The 17,107-nt window shown below is 42.5% G+C and overlaps 1 protein-coding gene across 1 annotated transcript in view; it reads right to left on the minus strand.

The window, feature by feature from the left end:
* Positions 1 to 17,107, minus strand: part of USH2A (usherin) — a 559,229-nt gene that overhangs the window by 133,166 nt on the left and 408,956 nt on the right. The window contains exon 48 of the mRNA XM_078392221.1: positions 14,396 to 14,617. Within this exon, the coding sequence (XP_078248347.1) occupies positions 14,396 to 14,617 (222 nt within the window). The remainder of the gene's footprint in view (positions 1 to 14,395; positions 14,618 to 17,107) is intronic.

Raw genomic sequence — 17,107 nt, forward strand, 5'->3', positions numbered from 1 at the left:
AATACCATGTCAGTGGTGGATCTATTAGCTCGAAATCCACACTGTGATTCTGGATAGACTCTGTCTGCAAGCAGTCTCTTCAGCACAACACGGGCAAGCAGCTTCCCTGAGAAGAGAGGTGCTACGGTAGTTATTGCAGTCGCCCCTGTCTCCTTTGTTCTTATACAATATGAAGATGTTTGCATCCTTCATGTCCTGTTGTACTCCACCTTCCCTCCAGCAAAGACAAAATATTTCATACAGCTTGGTGGTGATGATCTCTTTATAGCACTTCAGCAAGAATCCTTCCCAGGTGCCTTGCCAGAGGCGAGGGAATCCAAGGCTGCTTTTATTTCTGCTAAGATTGGTTGACTGTCCAAACCTTCCAAAACAGGCAGGCACTCAATGTTATTTAATGCCTCTTCAGTTACTACATTCTCTCTGGAATATAGCTCAGAGTAGTGCTACACCTAGCATTCCATCTGCTGTGCTCGGTTCTGGATGATCACACCTGTAGCAGACTTCAAGGGAGCTGATTTCTTCTGCATTGGACCTAAAGCCTGCTTGATACCATCATACATTCCCTTGATGTTACCTGTGTCCGCTGCTATCTGTATCTGAGAGCAGAGCTGAAGTCAATAACCATTAGAACATCTCCTGGCAGACTGTTGGACTTTGCTAATACTAGGAAAGCTAGAAGGTCTAGTGGGGATCAAATCAAGCTGATGCCAATGCTTCGATCCTGGATGTCTCCAGGAAACTCTGTGTTGAAGCTTCATATTAAAGAACGTGTTGCTGACACAAAAACCATAATAACAGCAAAACTCCAGCAAGCGTTCACCATTTTTGTTCATCTTCCCAATGCCAAAATGGCCTAGAGAAGTGGGCCAAGAGTTGTGATCAGCACCAACTCTAGAGTTAAAGTCTCTGAGAATGAATAGTGGTTCTCTCTTGGGGATTTTTTTGATAGTAGATGTCATATTGTTACAGAATTTTTCTTTGACTTCTGTTGTAAATGACAGTGTTGGTGCATATGCACTAATGAGCATGACTGGTCCCGCTGATGAGTGGAGCTCCAGAGACAGGATTCTTTCACTTCCCACAGTAGTTGGAACAATGGATCTCAGTAGAGTATTTCTGACTGCAAAGCCAACACCATGTCCCCTGGTCTCATTCAATGGTTTTCCCTACCAGAAGAACGAGTTGTTGTTGTTGTTGTTGTTGTTGTTGTTGTTGTTGTTGTTGTTGTTGTTGTTGTTGTTGTTGTTGTTGTTGTTTTTGACTGATCCCATGTCTGGCAATCTCGTTTCTTGCAGGGCAACATGTCCATCTGCAGTCTACTCAGTTTCATGTCGATGACAGCTGTCTTGTGCACGTAGTCTATTTCCTGTAGTTGTCAGATAAGCCAGGGGTCATTGTCTGAACACTACAGGTGCCCAACTTTAGGGCAGAAGTTTTCTTATGATTGTTGCATGGTGCAGGGTTATTGGTCTGCTTGTTGGCTTTCACTCTAAACCCCATGCACAGACTATGGTGAGCAGCACCTTACTGGCTGGGGACTGCCCAGCTTAAGGCAGGTGGTAGCTACCTAGTGAGGTGCAATGACTTCTCCCACCGTCAGAAGTAGCCCTAGCATCATGCTCTGCATCAATCGAGCAAAGACTTTTAACCGGTAACTGCTACATCCCATGTTGTTTCGACGCTGTATGCAAAGCTGGAATGTCCTCTCCAGAGCATGAAGCCTGGGTAAAGTAATATGGAGGACAGGCTGTTACCCAAGCAGAAAATTCCCCCTCTCCATGTCAGCAAAATAGTCCAAATGGAAAGGCAAGAGCCAAAACAACTGCATCCAGCAATGTCACAGGAGTTGCCAGAATGACACAAACTGCCTCCAGGACTCTGGTTTCAGATTTTGCCTCGAGGTTAACTCCTGAAGCCATCAGTGGATATAGCCACAAGTCAGTGGAGGTTTGAAATCAGAGTTTTCCTTCCCCTAGATAGGCTGCCTTTGAAGGCTGACAAGCCCCACCTACCTGGCCTGCTCACTAAGAGTGCAGAAATTAGAACACAGGCTCCAGCTGCCAGACCTTGTCTTCCAAGAGGAACACCAACTAACACTTAGAGCATTTCTACCCAGGCACCTCATTGGCAAGAAAACAAACATACCACAGGTGTTACAAGTGCAACAGATCCTGCACTCCCATGTCAACTGATTGGTCAGTGAATTAAAAAAGGGAGGAAATCTGATCCAACCCCTAAAACCTTCCTGCTCCCCAGGTGTATGCAATGCTATTTGGCTTTCCTATTTACCAGATTAGAGTCAAAAACAGAATCAGAGAATGTCCTCCCAAACACAGCTCAGCCTCTCTTCAGGAAAAGGGCTTAGAGCCCACATTTAAAACCAGAACACAGCCGCCTCAGACCATGTGGTCAGGGAGAACAAAGGTCAGCCTAGAAGAAAATACCTCACCAAATAAGATGTCCTCCCAAACAGAGCTCACCTCCTACCTCAGCTCCTCCTCAGGAAAAGGGGGAGTATATGGTGGGGTACAATTAATCTCAAGGTTAATTCAGTACTGCATACACTAGATGATGCTATTCTAGGGACTAGTTGACCACAAAGAAATACATAGCAACAAACAGAGTGGATCAGTTTACAAACAGACCAAATCCATGTTTCTAATTTTGTCACTTAGCTGGAATTCTACTAAGGAAGCATAATGCAGATACGAATTCTACTAAGGAATTCACAGTTCGTATTGCAGATACTAACTAATCAGCAACAGTGTTGATTAGGGTTGCCCTCTGACCAGGCAGAAGATGCAAAGGGTATGGAGTGGTTACAAGAGCCATATGTGCTTCTGCTGATCTGCCAGTTGCCCTTGGATATGGAGGAAAATGCCGTCCCAGTAAAAGTGCTGAAGCAACATTCAAGTTTCAGTTGAGTTGACTTCCATAAGGTGAAATTGAGCCATTCTGGTTTTTACTTCAGAAAAGATGTGGGCTCTGGAGTGAGCTGGAATACCTCTTAGGATGCAGTGGAAGTACATACATTGTTTCTTTGCCTTATGGTGCAGTTCTATTTAATCTAAGTTAGGACACAAAACAATGACATCATTTCCTCTAATAGCTTTGTATAATAAAGTTAAATGTGAGTCAGCCAATGTGATGTGGCTGCAAAACAGTGAATGAGTTATTAGGTGTTACAAAGATAAATATAGCATCCAGAGAAAGGGAAAAAAAATAACATTTTATTCTATTTTGGTTAGACCTCACCTCACCAGCTCAGAGCACCATAGTTTAAGAAGGCTATTGACAGCCTGAAACATGTCCAGAGGAGGACAACCAGGATGACTGAAGTTCTGGCAAGCATGCCCTATGATGGTTGAGCTCAGTAGCCTGAAGAAGAGAAGACTGAGGGGTGATATGATAGCCATTTCAAATATTTAAAGGGCTGTCTTGTGGACGTTGGAGCAAATTTGTTTTCTGCAACTCTAGAGGATCCAAAGCAAGGGATTCAAATTATGAGAATGGAGATTTCACCCAAACGTTAGCAAGAACTTCTTGACAGTAAGAGTTGTTGTTTTTTAATGAAATTGATAGTCTACAAATCTATTATTTTATAAATAATGTAACACCATATCGCTTAATGGCTATTATGGCTTGCTGTAGAACATATGATCCATGTATCGTACAGTCTCTTACAACACCAGCATATATCACAGGACATAATGATGATGCCAAGATGTGGTAGTCCATGCATTCTCTCCTCCTTCTTGGTCAGTGGCGCAGCTCATAGGCAACACCAGACAATTAGACTATAATTTCCACTTCCTTCCTCCCTAAAAGGTGTGTGGCTACAACACACACCATGTGGGGTACTGTGTTTCATCTTTCAAAATGCTAGCATTTTAGCCTAGAGGCACTTCTGACAGGCAAAGTAAATTTTTGATAACAATTTGCTTTTATCCTGGGGCAGAACGAAGAGCCCATGTTCTTTCACTGAGAACCACATCTTTGTTTCACTGAATAAAATTTTTCAGCCACGATTTCACTCACATAACAAGAAGTGACTCCCTTTCTAGTTTCTTTGGTAAACCATTACTTCTTTAATTATTATCAACCTTGTTCCAGCGTGATAAATTGCTAATTACTTAATACCCTAATCAGCGTTCATTCTTTGCACAGATAAACTGTGACAGCGCCATTAATTTAAATAGTAATTTCACTTAATGGCCAGAACGGCACACCAGATTTTTATGCAGCATTTTCTGAAGACTGCATCCATCACTGCAATATTCTGACATAAAGATGTCTGACGTGCACTAACTCACTTAGGGAGAGCAGATGTTGCTGAGCAGAGTTTGGTAGTAATTCCCATAGTGCATCACTTCAGCATGAATGAGCTGCAAATTCAGAAATAGACTTTCCTCTGAAACCGCACTGTACAGCCTTTGACCTCTGGCTAATTTATCAGATGTAGCACTTGACTCTTGAACCTTAACACTGAGAATGTACAGTTTAAAACATGTCTACTGCGGGGCAAAGAGGTGAATAGAAAAATACAGTCATATATGGTTGATATATTGATTTACCTTCCCCCACTTCAAACAAAAAAATCACTTCAATCAAACACTGAATGAAGAACTCCCTCCAAATGTAATTTTAAAAAACCCCAAATCATTAAATTGTAATTTTTGAAACAATACAAAAGATTTTCCATAAGTATACAGAATATTGCAATAAAACGGGGGGGGGGGGGGAATGAAAAAAATGAAATTGCAAAACACTGTATGGTATTTTAAGAATCATTTAATATTTCTCTCCACATATTTATCAAAAAGTCCTTCACTGAATACTTAAAGGACGAAACACTGGGCATTGAAGAAGAGAATAAATGTTAAGGCTGTAGTCCTACTCATTATGACTTGGGAGTAAACCCCATTGAGCACAAGTGGGACTTGTTTCAAAGTAAACAATGTCTGGCTTGCATTGCAGGAGACTCAGTATAATCCTATGGATGTTGATTCGGAAGTAGTCCTCTGCTTAATGGTCTTAAGCATTCTCAGCATCATAGCCTTAATGCTTAATAACCAAACCAGAATATCTACATTCACTGGAAATGGCACGTTTAACTCTTCTCCTTCCATTATAATGCTGTACGTGGTTATGAAATTTTTACTTTGTCGTCTGAGGGGGAGATAGCCAGGAGTGCAGAAAGTCACAAATTAGAAAACTATTTTTTTGTCATTTTTAGGCCTCCCAGAGACCCTGAGCAAATTTTAGATTGGTTCTTAACAAACACAGTTGCAGGCCCTCCATAAAATGCTGCACAAGACACAGCACTATAACCACCAAACTTTACCAGTAGGTATCTCCATTTGTGCTAGATGTTTCTCTTCTATACATTTAAAGGGAATGAAAGAAATAAAAAAATAAAGGTACAAAAGAGGGAAGCAGGCACTTGCCACAATTACAGATGAAAACAAAGTGCTTAGAAGACACCATAATCTTCTCAAAGAAGCAATTACACCAGCCAAAGTTACTGCAAATGTAGTTCTTCTTCAGATATTTAACTCTCCTATGCTAATGGGGTTGCTGTGGACTGAGCAGCTATTTGACATGCTTGCAAAATTATTTCCTTAAATTCATTCCTTACTGTACATGGTAGGCATTAGCTATGGTGTTTTGGCTTCCACATCCCTTTCATTGATTTTTTAAAGTGTGCAGATAGGAAGTGGAGAGAAGAGCAAACTGAAGAAGAATGGAAGCATGTAGAAGGATAGAGGTACTTTCGAACTTCCAAAGCTCTACCAGCTAAGCTCAGAGAGTAGGTTGTGTTTTACATGGCAGTCCTTTGGCCTCTTGGGGGAAGGGTTTGAAATCCAAGGCCATGTCTAAGTTCCCTAAAATCAGGAATGTTGGAAAGTCTTTGGGTCTGAGTCTATGGTACCAAACCTCGAGTCTCAAGACCCAAATCCGAGTTCCTATTTTAAAAAAAGCTTTTTCCCCCAGAAAAAGGGAGGGGTAGATGGGTCCCAAGTCATAAGTCAAGTCTGAGTCATTGGGGAAAAAACCGAGTCAAGTTGTTGGTGCAACTTAAGTCTGACTTGACAGCGAGTTGCGCAACTTGAGCCCCCATCCATGCTCCATATTGGATCCTAGTACTAGGAGAAACCTATACACCATCTAAATCATCTCCAGCCTGTAGATTTGTGGCTAGGATAATTCTCTCGGCTGATTTAACATGTCTTATATTTGATTTTACTATATTTTTTAATAAACTACATTAGCACCCCCTAAGAGGCCAGGGAGTCTTTAAAAAACAACAACAACCTATAGCCAAATCATTTCCTAATTTAATTTATCTCTATAGGCAGAAATGAGACTATTGTAACTTTTTTTAAAAATAGCAAATGTCCACAGAGAATATACCCTGTACAAAGGCTGAAAAATCTAAAAGGGAAAACATTATAAAATTTGCCCAGTTACAAATCTATACTTTTTTTTTGGGGGGGGGGAGAATCCCAGTTAAGAATACATATGTCTATACACACACTAAAGTGTAGAACATGGGCTTTCGTCCCAAGGTACCTGTATTACACTCCTACTCGACTCATCTGCCCAGAGAGAGCAGTAAAAACATAAACGCTACCCCAGCAGTTCTCTTCCAACAGCATCTGTTAATTCGCTCCATTTATAAAATACATATTGACAAAGACAACTGAACTGGGACCAGGGAGATTTGATTTGGTGTGAGAAAGTCAATTCAATGTGATTTTGTTAAAGGGCTCCTGCAGGCAAATAAAAAGAGTTTAAGTAATAAAGTGCGTAAGGAGATGTTTTTACGATCCAGCGCTTTGTCGTGGTGGCCACACAGTGCATTCCCATACAAAGGGACCTAGTTTGAGAGAAACCTAATGTGCTATTTCTGCCTTGGTTTGAGCTGAATTAAGGTTTCCTTGATCCATCCCCACGCTTGCACAACACTGTTAAATTGCTGACAAAAGTGATGATCAGCTGTTAGTTTGTCAGAAGAGCAAGGCGAAGAAATATATTTATGTTACTGTATTTTGTTTATTGCACAGATGTCTACACCCTTCCCATTTATCATCAAAATAACTTGTAAACAATTAGGCTACTTTAGAGAGAAAGTACTCTGAGGTGCTACTTTAGTGAGAGGGAAAGCAACTGGCAGTGATAGCTGTATTAACAGGCAATCAATGGACCTTTTTCTTTTTAATTCAATGCTTTTCAAGTGAGGTAGACAATTGAAGATTTGAAAAGAATATATCTAACATGGACCTACTTCACAAACAAATAATAGGTGTCAAAAGCAGATCTGCTATGAAACTGATGAAGCTTAAACTTCAGGGTCCCTAATTCTGGAACAGCCCCAGAAGCTGTTCAGTAAAGCAAAAACAAAGAAATAACAACAACAACAACAAAACAAAACCCAAAGTGTGCTGTTTATATATTGCCCCATAGCACTGAAAGCACTCTCTAGGCGGTTTACAAGTTAATTATGAAGGCTACACATTGTTCCCCCCAGCAAGCTGGGTACTCATTTTACCAACCTTGGAAGGATAGAAGGCTGAGTCAACCTTGAACCAGCTACCTGGGATTGAACCCTGGGCCGTAAGCACAGTTTTGGCTGCAGTACAGTTTAACCAGTGCGCCACAAAGCTCTTTAGTCCATTTTTTTAAGGTGTGATGATACGTCGTGGAACACCCCCACTGAAGAAAATAACAGTGGTTACCCAGACCTTGTTGGTGGTTGCAAAGGAGCCTCCATAACAGTTCAGGTGTTGGAACCCAAAAATGTAAGTCCACCACTGATAGGTATACACAGATAACAATCTTTGAGTAATCTCTGGTATATTAATAAAAGCTAACCACACATATGGATATTATGAGACTGGATTTCAAATACAACTAACCTGGACAGACTATTTAAGCCAGTCAGAGCATATCAATGTATTTGCAAAGGCTTTCACAGCCGGGATCTAATGGTTGTTGTGGGTTTTCGGGCTCTTTGGCTGTCTTCTGAAGGTTGTTCTTCCTAACGTTTCACTAGTCTCTGTGGCCAGCATCTTCAGAGGATAGGAGTAGCACTCTGTGCTCTGTTGCAGTTTGTTTGGGAGTTGAGTATGTATTTATAGCTGTTGGTACTGTCCACTATTCCTTCTCATCTTCTTTGACAAACTTTGTTTTATGTGGATATGGACAAAAGTTGTTTCAAAAAATGTGTGTGTGAATTCTGTTTCAGTATCCAGGTATACATCTACCTGCCCAAATTTATTTTTATTTATTTATTTATTTATTTATTTATTTATTTATTTATTTATTTATTTATTTATTTATTTATTTATTTATTTATTTATTTATTTATTTATTTATTTATTTATTTAATTTATACCCCGCCTATCTGGGGTATAAATTAACAAATGCTGTTGTGGAGAGGCAGCAGCAGCAGCAACAACAAAATCCTAAGAAATAAAATGTAACAACTGGCTCTTTGAAAATATTCTATAAATGTATGAAACTGTTTCTTAATATAGACCAAGTCCTATTGGTTGACAATACTGTTTCACTCCCAACTCTATAAATGAATCCTATGTAAAATTAAGACACATTTTCCTTTCAGTCTTGTACTTTAAATAATTCAAATACTGGTCTTTCCACTTAAATAATAAATTATCTGTTCATCTGAATGCACTTTCCAAGACGATACAGTATTCTTGTTACTCATGAAGAAGTAGAAGAACCAAAGTATGACAATTTGCCACAAATTAATGAAGATAAACTAAATTAACATACAAATAGTTGTTTATCACTAAAGTACATCTATATTTGCCAGAATCCTGTGGTCTTAGCTGACTGCATAAGAATATTTGCACAAACGATGTGAGTTTTTTTCTGAGCTGTCCATTACATGGTCGTGCAATGGATGATTGGCCATATGATGAGCAACCCCCCCCCCCGAATGCTAAAAAAAAAAAAAAAAAGAAAATAAAAATTCTGTTGAATGCCCCTGTGTGGAAAACAATAATAGAATGCTGGTTATAATATTTAAAGAACTTATTTATTTGACACAAGGTGACAAATTTCCTTTCTCATCATAAGGTAGCTGCAACTTATTTGTCATATTAGGACTTAGTTAGGCATCCTTCAGTCTCGAAAGACTGTAGTAGCGTGCTCTGTATGGAGGACTTGGAACAGCGTCTAGTGTGGCTGAGGAGGCCAATTCGAGAGTGACAATCCCTTCCACACTGAAGACAAATCCAATCTGTCCCCTGTCCAGCTCCCTGGTTTTGCTGCTTTAGTGACTTCCTCTTTGCCTCGGCCTGCTGGGCAAGGGTCGCTTCAAATTGGGAGAGCCCGCGATGCAGTGCCTGCCTCCAGGCTGAACGCTCAGATGTCAGGACATCTCCATCTGTTGAGGTCTATTCCTAAGGCCTTCAGATCTCGCTTGCAGACGTCCTTGTATCGCAGCTGTGGTCTCCCTCTGGGGCGATTTCCCTGCACTAATTCTCCATACAGGAGGTCCTTTGGAATCCGACCATCAGCCATTCTCACAACGTGCCCAAGCCAACGTGGACGTTGCTGTTTCAGTAATGTATTCATGCTGAAAATTCCAGCTCATTCTAGGACTACTCTGTTTGGGACTTTGTCCTGCCAGGTGATACCAAAAATCCGTCGGAGGCAACGCATATGGAACGTGTTCAGCTTCCTCTCCTGCCGTGCACAAAGGGTCCAGGACTCGCTGCAGTACAGGAGTGTGCTTAGGACACAGGCTCTATAGACTTGGATCTTTGTATGTGTCGTCAGCTTCTTAATGAGCCATACTCTCTTTGTGAGTCTAGAGAACATGGTGGCTGCTTTGCCAATGCGTTTATCCAGCTCGACATCCAGGGAGAGGGTGTCAGAGATGGTTGAGCCAAGGTACACAAAGTCATGAACAACCTCCAATTCTTGTGTAGAGATGGTAATGGAAGGAGGTGAGTCCACGCCCTGGCCCATGACTTGTGTTTTCTTCAGGCTGATTGTTAGTCCAAAGTCTTGGCAGGCCTTGCTGAAACGATTCATGAGTTGTTGGAGGTCTTCAGCGGAGTGGGCAACGATGGCTGCATCATCTGCGAAGAGGAAGTCCCACATGCATTTCAGTTGGACTTTGGTCTTCGCTCTCAATCTAGAGAGATTAAAGAGCTTTCCGTCTGATCTAGTCCGGAGATAGACACCCTCGGTTGCAGTTCCAAAGGCATGCTTCAGCATGACAGCAAAAAAGATCCCAAAAAGTGTTGGTGCGAGGACACAGCCCTGTTTCACTCCGCTTCGGATGTCAAAGGGGTCTGATGTTGTGCCGTCAAAAACTACAGTGCCTTTCATTCCCTCATGGAAAGATCTGATGATGTTAAGGAGACGAGGTGGACATCCAATCTTGGGAAGTATTTTAAAAAGGCCATCCCTGCTAACCAGATCAAATGCTTTTGTAAGGTCTATGAAGGCCACTAAGAGTGGCTGTTGTTGTTCCCTGCATTTCTCCTGCAGCTGTCGGAGGGAGAATACCATGTCAGTGGTGGATCTGTTAGCTCGAAATCCGCACTGTGATTCTGGATACACTCTGTCTGCAAGCACCTGGAGCCTCTTCAGAACAACACGGGCAAGCAGCTTCCCTACAACGCTAAGAAGAGAGATGCCACGGTAGTTATTGCAGTCACCCCTGTCTCCTTTGTTCTTGTACAATGTGACAATGTTTGCATCCTTCATGTCCTGTGGTACTCCACCTTCCCTCCAGCAGAGACAAAAGACTTCATACAGTTCGGTGGTGATGATCTCCTTACAGCATTTCAGCACTTCAGCAGGGATGTTATCCTTTCCAGGTGCCTTGCCGGAGGCGAGGGAGTCCAAGGCCGCTTTTATTTCTGCTAGGGTTGGTTCGCTGTCCAGCTCTTCCAAGACAGGTAGGCACTCAATGTTATTTAATGCTTCTTCGGTTACTACATTCTCTCTGGAATATAGCTCAGAGTAGTGCTGTACCCAGCGTTCCATCTCCTGGATGAGCACACCTGTAGCAGACTTCAAGGGAGCAGATTTCTTCTGTATTGGACCTAAGGCCTGCTTGATACCGTCATACATTCCTTTAATGTTACCTGTGTCCGCTGCTAACTGTATATGAGAGCAGAGCTGGAGCCAATAATCGTTGGAGCATCTCCTGGCAGCCTGTTGGACTTGCTGCGAGCAGCTCGAAGAGCTTGCAAGTTGTACTCGCTAGGACAGGCTTTATATGCTGCTAGAGCTCTTCTCTTAACCTCGATGGCTGGCATTAACTCCTCTGAATGGGCTTCGAACCAGTCAGCCATCTTTTGGGTCTTCTTGCCAAAGGTGGACAAGGCGGTGTTATAGACAGTGTTCTTGAAGTGTTCCCATCGTTCAGGTGCATTTGCATTAGCCGGACCTGGAAGGGCTTCCTCAAGTGCTTGGGCAAATTCTTTCACTTTTCTTTGATCGCGAGTCTTGCTGATGTCAATACGTGGTCTTCCTTCCTTTTTCGTGTGATATGCTCTCTTTGTTCGCAGTTTTACTCTACTACACACCAGGGAGTGATCAGTATCACAATCAGCACTCTGGTAACTGCGTGTGATCGTAATACTAGGAAGGCTGGAACGTCTAGTAAGGATTAGATCGAGCTGATGCCAATGCTTGGATCTTGGATGTCTCCAGGAAACTCTGTGTTGCAGCTTCGTGTTAAAGAATGTGTTGCTGACGCAAAGACCATAATGGCAGCAAAGCTCCAGCACGCGTTGGCCATTTTCATTCATCTTTCCAATGCCAAAACGGCCTAGACAAGTGGGCCAAGAATTATGATCAGCACCAACTCTAGCGTTAAAGTCTCCAAGAATGAACAGTGCCTCTCTTTCAGGGACTTTTTGGATAGTAGCTGCCAGATCGTCATAGAATTTGTCTTTCACTTCTGGAGTGGATGACAGTGTTGGTGCATATGCACTAATGAGGGTTACTGGTCCTGCTGATGAGTGGAGCTGCAGAGACAGGATTCTTTCACTCCCCACAGTAGGTGGAACAATGCATCTCAGAAGAGTATTTCTGACTGCAAAGCCAACACCATATTCCCTGGTCTCATTCGATGGTTTTCCCTGCCAGAAGAATGAGAAGTTTTTTTCTTTGACAGATCCTGAGTCTGGCAATCTTGTCTCTTGCAGGGCAACAATGTCCATCTGCAGTCTACTCAGCTCCATGTCAATGACAGCTGTCTTGCGCACATCGTCTATTTCTTGCAGGTCGTTAGGAAAGCCGTAGTCGGGAAAGCCAGGGGTCATTGTCTGTACATTCCAGGTGCCCAGCTTTAGGGCAGGCGTTTTCTTACGATTGTTGCATGGTGCACAGTTATCGATCTGCTTGTCGGGTTTGACCCTAAACCCCACGCACCCCGTGAAGTTAACAGACCGTGGCGAGGTAGTACCTTACTGGCTGGGGGCTGCCCAGCTTAAGGCGGGCGGTATCTACCTGGTGAGGTGTAATAACCTCTCCCACCATCAGAAGTAGCCCCTGGCGTCATGCTCTACGCCAATTGAGCAAGGACTTATAACCGGTAACTGCTACTTCCCGTGTTGTTTCGACGCTGTATGCGAAGCTGGAGTGTCCTCTCCAGAGCACGAAGCCTGGGTAAAATAATATGGAGGATAGGCTGTTACCCAAGCAGCAAATCCCCCCTCTCCACGTCACTGAAATAGTCCAGTGGAAAGGCAAGAGCCAGTACAATTGGTTCCAGTGACGTCGCAGGAGTTGGCGGAATGATATAAACTGCCTCCGGGACTCCGGCTCCGGATTTTGCCTCGAGGTTATCTCCTGAAGCCCTTTCCATAAGTGGATATAGCCACAAGGCAGTGGAGGTTTGAAGTCGGAGTTTTCCTTCTCCTAGATGGGCTGCCTTCCAGGGCTGACGAGCCCCACCTACCCGGCGGACTATACAGTCACTAACATTGGACTTCCCTTGGACTGAATAATTAGGCAGTTAGAGATGGGCATGAGCCACTGGTTCAATAGATTGGCACAGTTCATTTTGTAGCCAGACATCTGATCTGTGGTTTGGTGCCCTCTCCTCTCCAGCTGGAAGAGTCAAGGTGGATCAGCTGTTCTGCTAGGAAACAAACTGTGTTGAATCACTGAACCAGCATCTGAAGGAATGCAAAGTAATGTTGTTCAACTCTATAGTTTCTATGAAAATAACATTTTTAAACTTCCCAAGACTGGTAGCAAGAAGAAATGTGCGTAAGTAGCCAAATGTTCATGCTTTCATGTGCCGGAGCAATAAAGCCTACACCTGTCCATTCTAACATACAAATGTCTAAGATATGCATTACTGAAAATGTGTGTTCAGCAACCCTTTCATCAATGGGTGTCTGTGTGTGAAAAATTAGATAAAATGCACAAATTGATTTATACAATAGGTTAAACGTGTGAAAAATGTGCACATGAGGGAAAGACATGAACAAATATGCATGTAAATTTCAGCAGAAATTCTTTAAGAAATTCTACTTTAAGAAAAGCAATGCAATTCTATGACAATGGGGGGGGGGGAGAACAGGCTTAGGTTTCAATCCCTTGTCTAAAATTAGTTGGATGGCAACTTTATTGTAGTTGGGGGTTTTTCCATCCACTTCTCTTTAACAGCCATAGATGGGTGGTTAGAAAGAATATCGATCTATTCTCTGATTATATTGTATACAAAGAATATCCTGTCTTATGATTTAGAAAAAAACAAAACAAAACAAACAAAAAACCCAAACATCTGGTTCACCCCAATGGGCAGCAAAATCTTAGAAAGGGTTTGTGATTCTAAATTCCAGTGGAGAATGGGAGAAGGGCTGCTGCAGAGGCCAGGAGCTGCTGTTCCCATGAAGGACAATATAAGACCTTACCATCTTTGTTTAAGTAATAGAATGTCAATGTGTTTGTACAGAGGGCCACTGGAAAGGTGAATGCATGTGGTGATATTACCAATTTTAGCTGAATCTATATTTTGCTTCAGGGCCTTAAACTTTCTATATTCAGAGCTGTGAGAGGTAGATCTTCCCCTTTTTGGAGATATAGATCTTCTAATTTAGGTCTCAGATATCTGGGACTTCACCCATTTTGTTTTACAGATTTATTTGCACTACTTCAATTTTTCCTGTGAGCAACTTCTGCTCTGGTGTTGGTGAATGGACACAGGGGTGTATAATTTGCAGCATCCAGTTTGGGCTGCATTTCTCTTACTGTTGTTATTGTTTTGTTAGTTGTTCAAGGGTGGAAAATAGTATCTTGACAAGTTGATTGTGTTTGCAATACTCATGCAATGAAGAAAGTCCCAGGGAATGGTACAAGAGCACAGTGAAGGAATAGTCTGAGGGAATACCTGCTGTTGGCCGATAGGCTTTCCCGTTTTCTTGATCACCACAGCAGCTGAGGTCTTTGCTTACTACTTGTCCACCACAACACTGCTTATTGAAGCCATCATGGAGTGATCCACCACAACATATCTGGTTCCCTGAGATGGAGTATGGAATTCCCTGGCAGCAAGAATCTCCAATACCAACTGAAACCCAGTTCTGTGCTTCATCTGGGCAGCATACTTCCCCTGTAGATTAAACATAGCATGAAGGAGTTGTTCATGAAAAGGAAAAGTAGATAATATTCCCTATTATCTACTGCTGTCAGTAGTAGTACTAAAAGCATCTTGGAGCAGGAAGAGTAGGTGAGGAGAACAAGAGGAAAAATAAAACATCATCAATTACACATACATTTATGGTGCAGGGATTCCTACAACGACCAAGGAGAATCCTAGCTAAGGATCTTAGCAGTTGATTTTTAGCAGGGGAACTTTGGCACACATTCCTTTCGTATCGTAGCTGAGTCTACTGCTGTGATGCTTGGCTACAGAAAGGAAGAGATCCAAAAAGTGGGGAGATGGGCGTCACAGTGTTACCGTGATTATGTGCGCCCCCTGCCTCAGTCCTAGGTGCTGCTGTTGTGTACTGTGTTCTTTATTTGAGGTCCACAGAGCCCGTTGGCTTGGGTTCATGTTATGTTGGCTGGGCACAGTTACCTGTTTTGGGTTGCGAAGTACTCCAGTCGGACCAGTTGGGATTGAAACCTGGGACTGGGCACCTTCACTGCATTTGAATGGAGGGGACGGAGAGGCCTGTTGTGGGACAGGTTCCTCGATATGGTGCCCCTGGATCCCTCGCAGGTGGTCCCGGACATTTTTGGTGGTCCACCTGGGGGCCAACGACTTGGCTCGGAAATCATGCAAGCCCTTGATCCTTCAGATTTTAGTGGACCTGAAGGTGTTCACGGAATGCTGTCCATCAACACATATAGTATGGTCAGCTATAGTTCCAAGATAGTTATGGAGAGTTGATTGTGACCCAAGGCTTATAGATACAGCCAGGAAAGGAGTTAACCAGGAAATTGGCAGGGTCGTTAGGCAAGGCTTAGGGTCAGTTTATATCACATTTGAACATTAGAATATCCAGTTATATCGGCCTGATGGTGTTCATTTGTCGGACATGGGGTTAGATATTTTCTTAGCTGATTTGCAAGGGGGCCTTAGGGCCGAGATCTTCGGCTTGGTGGGGGGTATGGGCCATACGTAGTAGCCCCGTTCCTGTGGCAGGTAGTGCAAAAGGAATAGGTTCAAGTGAGTTCAAAAGGTGGCATTTAGGGGGTGCTGAGCACCCCTCCTCTCAGGTTGGAATTAGCAGAAGTTAGCTGAGGGGAGGGGAAGCAGAGTACTCCTGTTACTTTATGCCCGGAGGCGTGCTGTATAGTAGAACAGCATGCTTGTGGATTAGGAATTCACTAAAGAGAGGTCTGGTTCGGAGAGTCAAAACTGACTATGTAGGCCCTAAAATTAATAAAATTGTGGCCCAGTTACTCCATGTCACGTGTCTTGTCTCTTTATTCCAGGCTGGGCAGGCAACAGATACACACTGGTCTATTTTATCAAGTCTTCTCCCATGTTTCATCCCACGGGTTGGCAAAGTACCCTTTGAAGGCTGCATGTAGATCCAAGGGCCCAAGTGCAGCTCCCCAGCATATGTTTGCCTACTGCTGCCAGTTTATTTTATTTTTAACAAAGCATTTTTTAAAAAAGAAATTACATAAAAATCTGTTTCCTGCTCTCTGGGGCATGAAGATAATTTCATCAAACGTGACCTTCAGTTTTTTTTTAAAAAAGTTGCCTGGGTCTAAAACAGCCTGGGGCAGATAACCTGACAAAAAGTCCTCTTTTAAAACACAAGGAATGTTCTTAGAAAAGCTGGCTGGATAGCTCAGTGGTTTAGGTATCTGGCTGCAGAGCCAAAGGTTGGGAGTTTGATTCCCCACTGTGCCTCCAAGGAGAAAAAGCCAACCTGTGTGGCCTTGGGCAACCTGCACAGTCCCAGGGCACCCCTGAAAAAAGTGAATACTGTAGTATAAAACACTTATGTGTATTATCTACCTATAACACCTTGGAAAGCCATAAAACAATATTGATATGACAGCATGTGATTATTGTTATTCTCAGAAAAAATAAATTAAAAACTTAAGGACAAGGGTACTGGGATCTGTGCAGATTTTTCTTGTACTTTCTCTTTAGATTCATCTAAGTAATTCTATCTAATTACTTAATTTGCTAATTCTATCTAATTGCTGTCTATTGGACGAAGACTGTAAAGTGTACCTCTACATTTATAAAACAGAGCTGTGTTGTTATTTTAAAGGGAAATATAATTTCATACACATCTGATGTTCTATGTGCTCTAGTCTACATTTGCACCAGACCTCTTTCACTTCATTTTTCTGTTCAGGTTTCCCCCCATCCCCATCAACCATGTATTTGTCCAAAGTTTAATAAGCATGGAAATTCACCTGTAGAGAAGATAACCACCCAAACCCCTCACTACCTGCATGTTTTTTCTCACATACAGGTCACCTTGTTGGAAGCCAGCTACAACATTTTGAGATGACATTCAGTGAAGAACACTGCTTGCCTTCCTCATAAAACCCAAGGGAAACCGAGAGGTCTGGTGAATGCTAATATTGTTTACTTTATTGTACTGCGGAAATGCATCCTTACCATCTT

Source organism: Pogona vitticeps, chromosome 1 (assembly GCF_051106095.1).
Source record: "Pogona vitticeps strain Pit_001003342236 chromosome 1, PviZW2.1, whole genome shotgun sequence".
In the NCBI taxonomy this organism is placed as follows: Eukaryota; Metazoa; Chordata; class Lepidosauria; order Squamata; family Agamidae; genus Pogona; species Pogona vitticeps.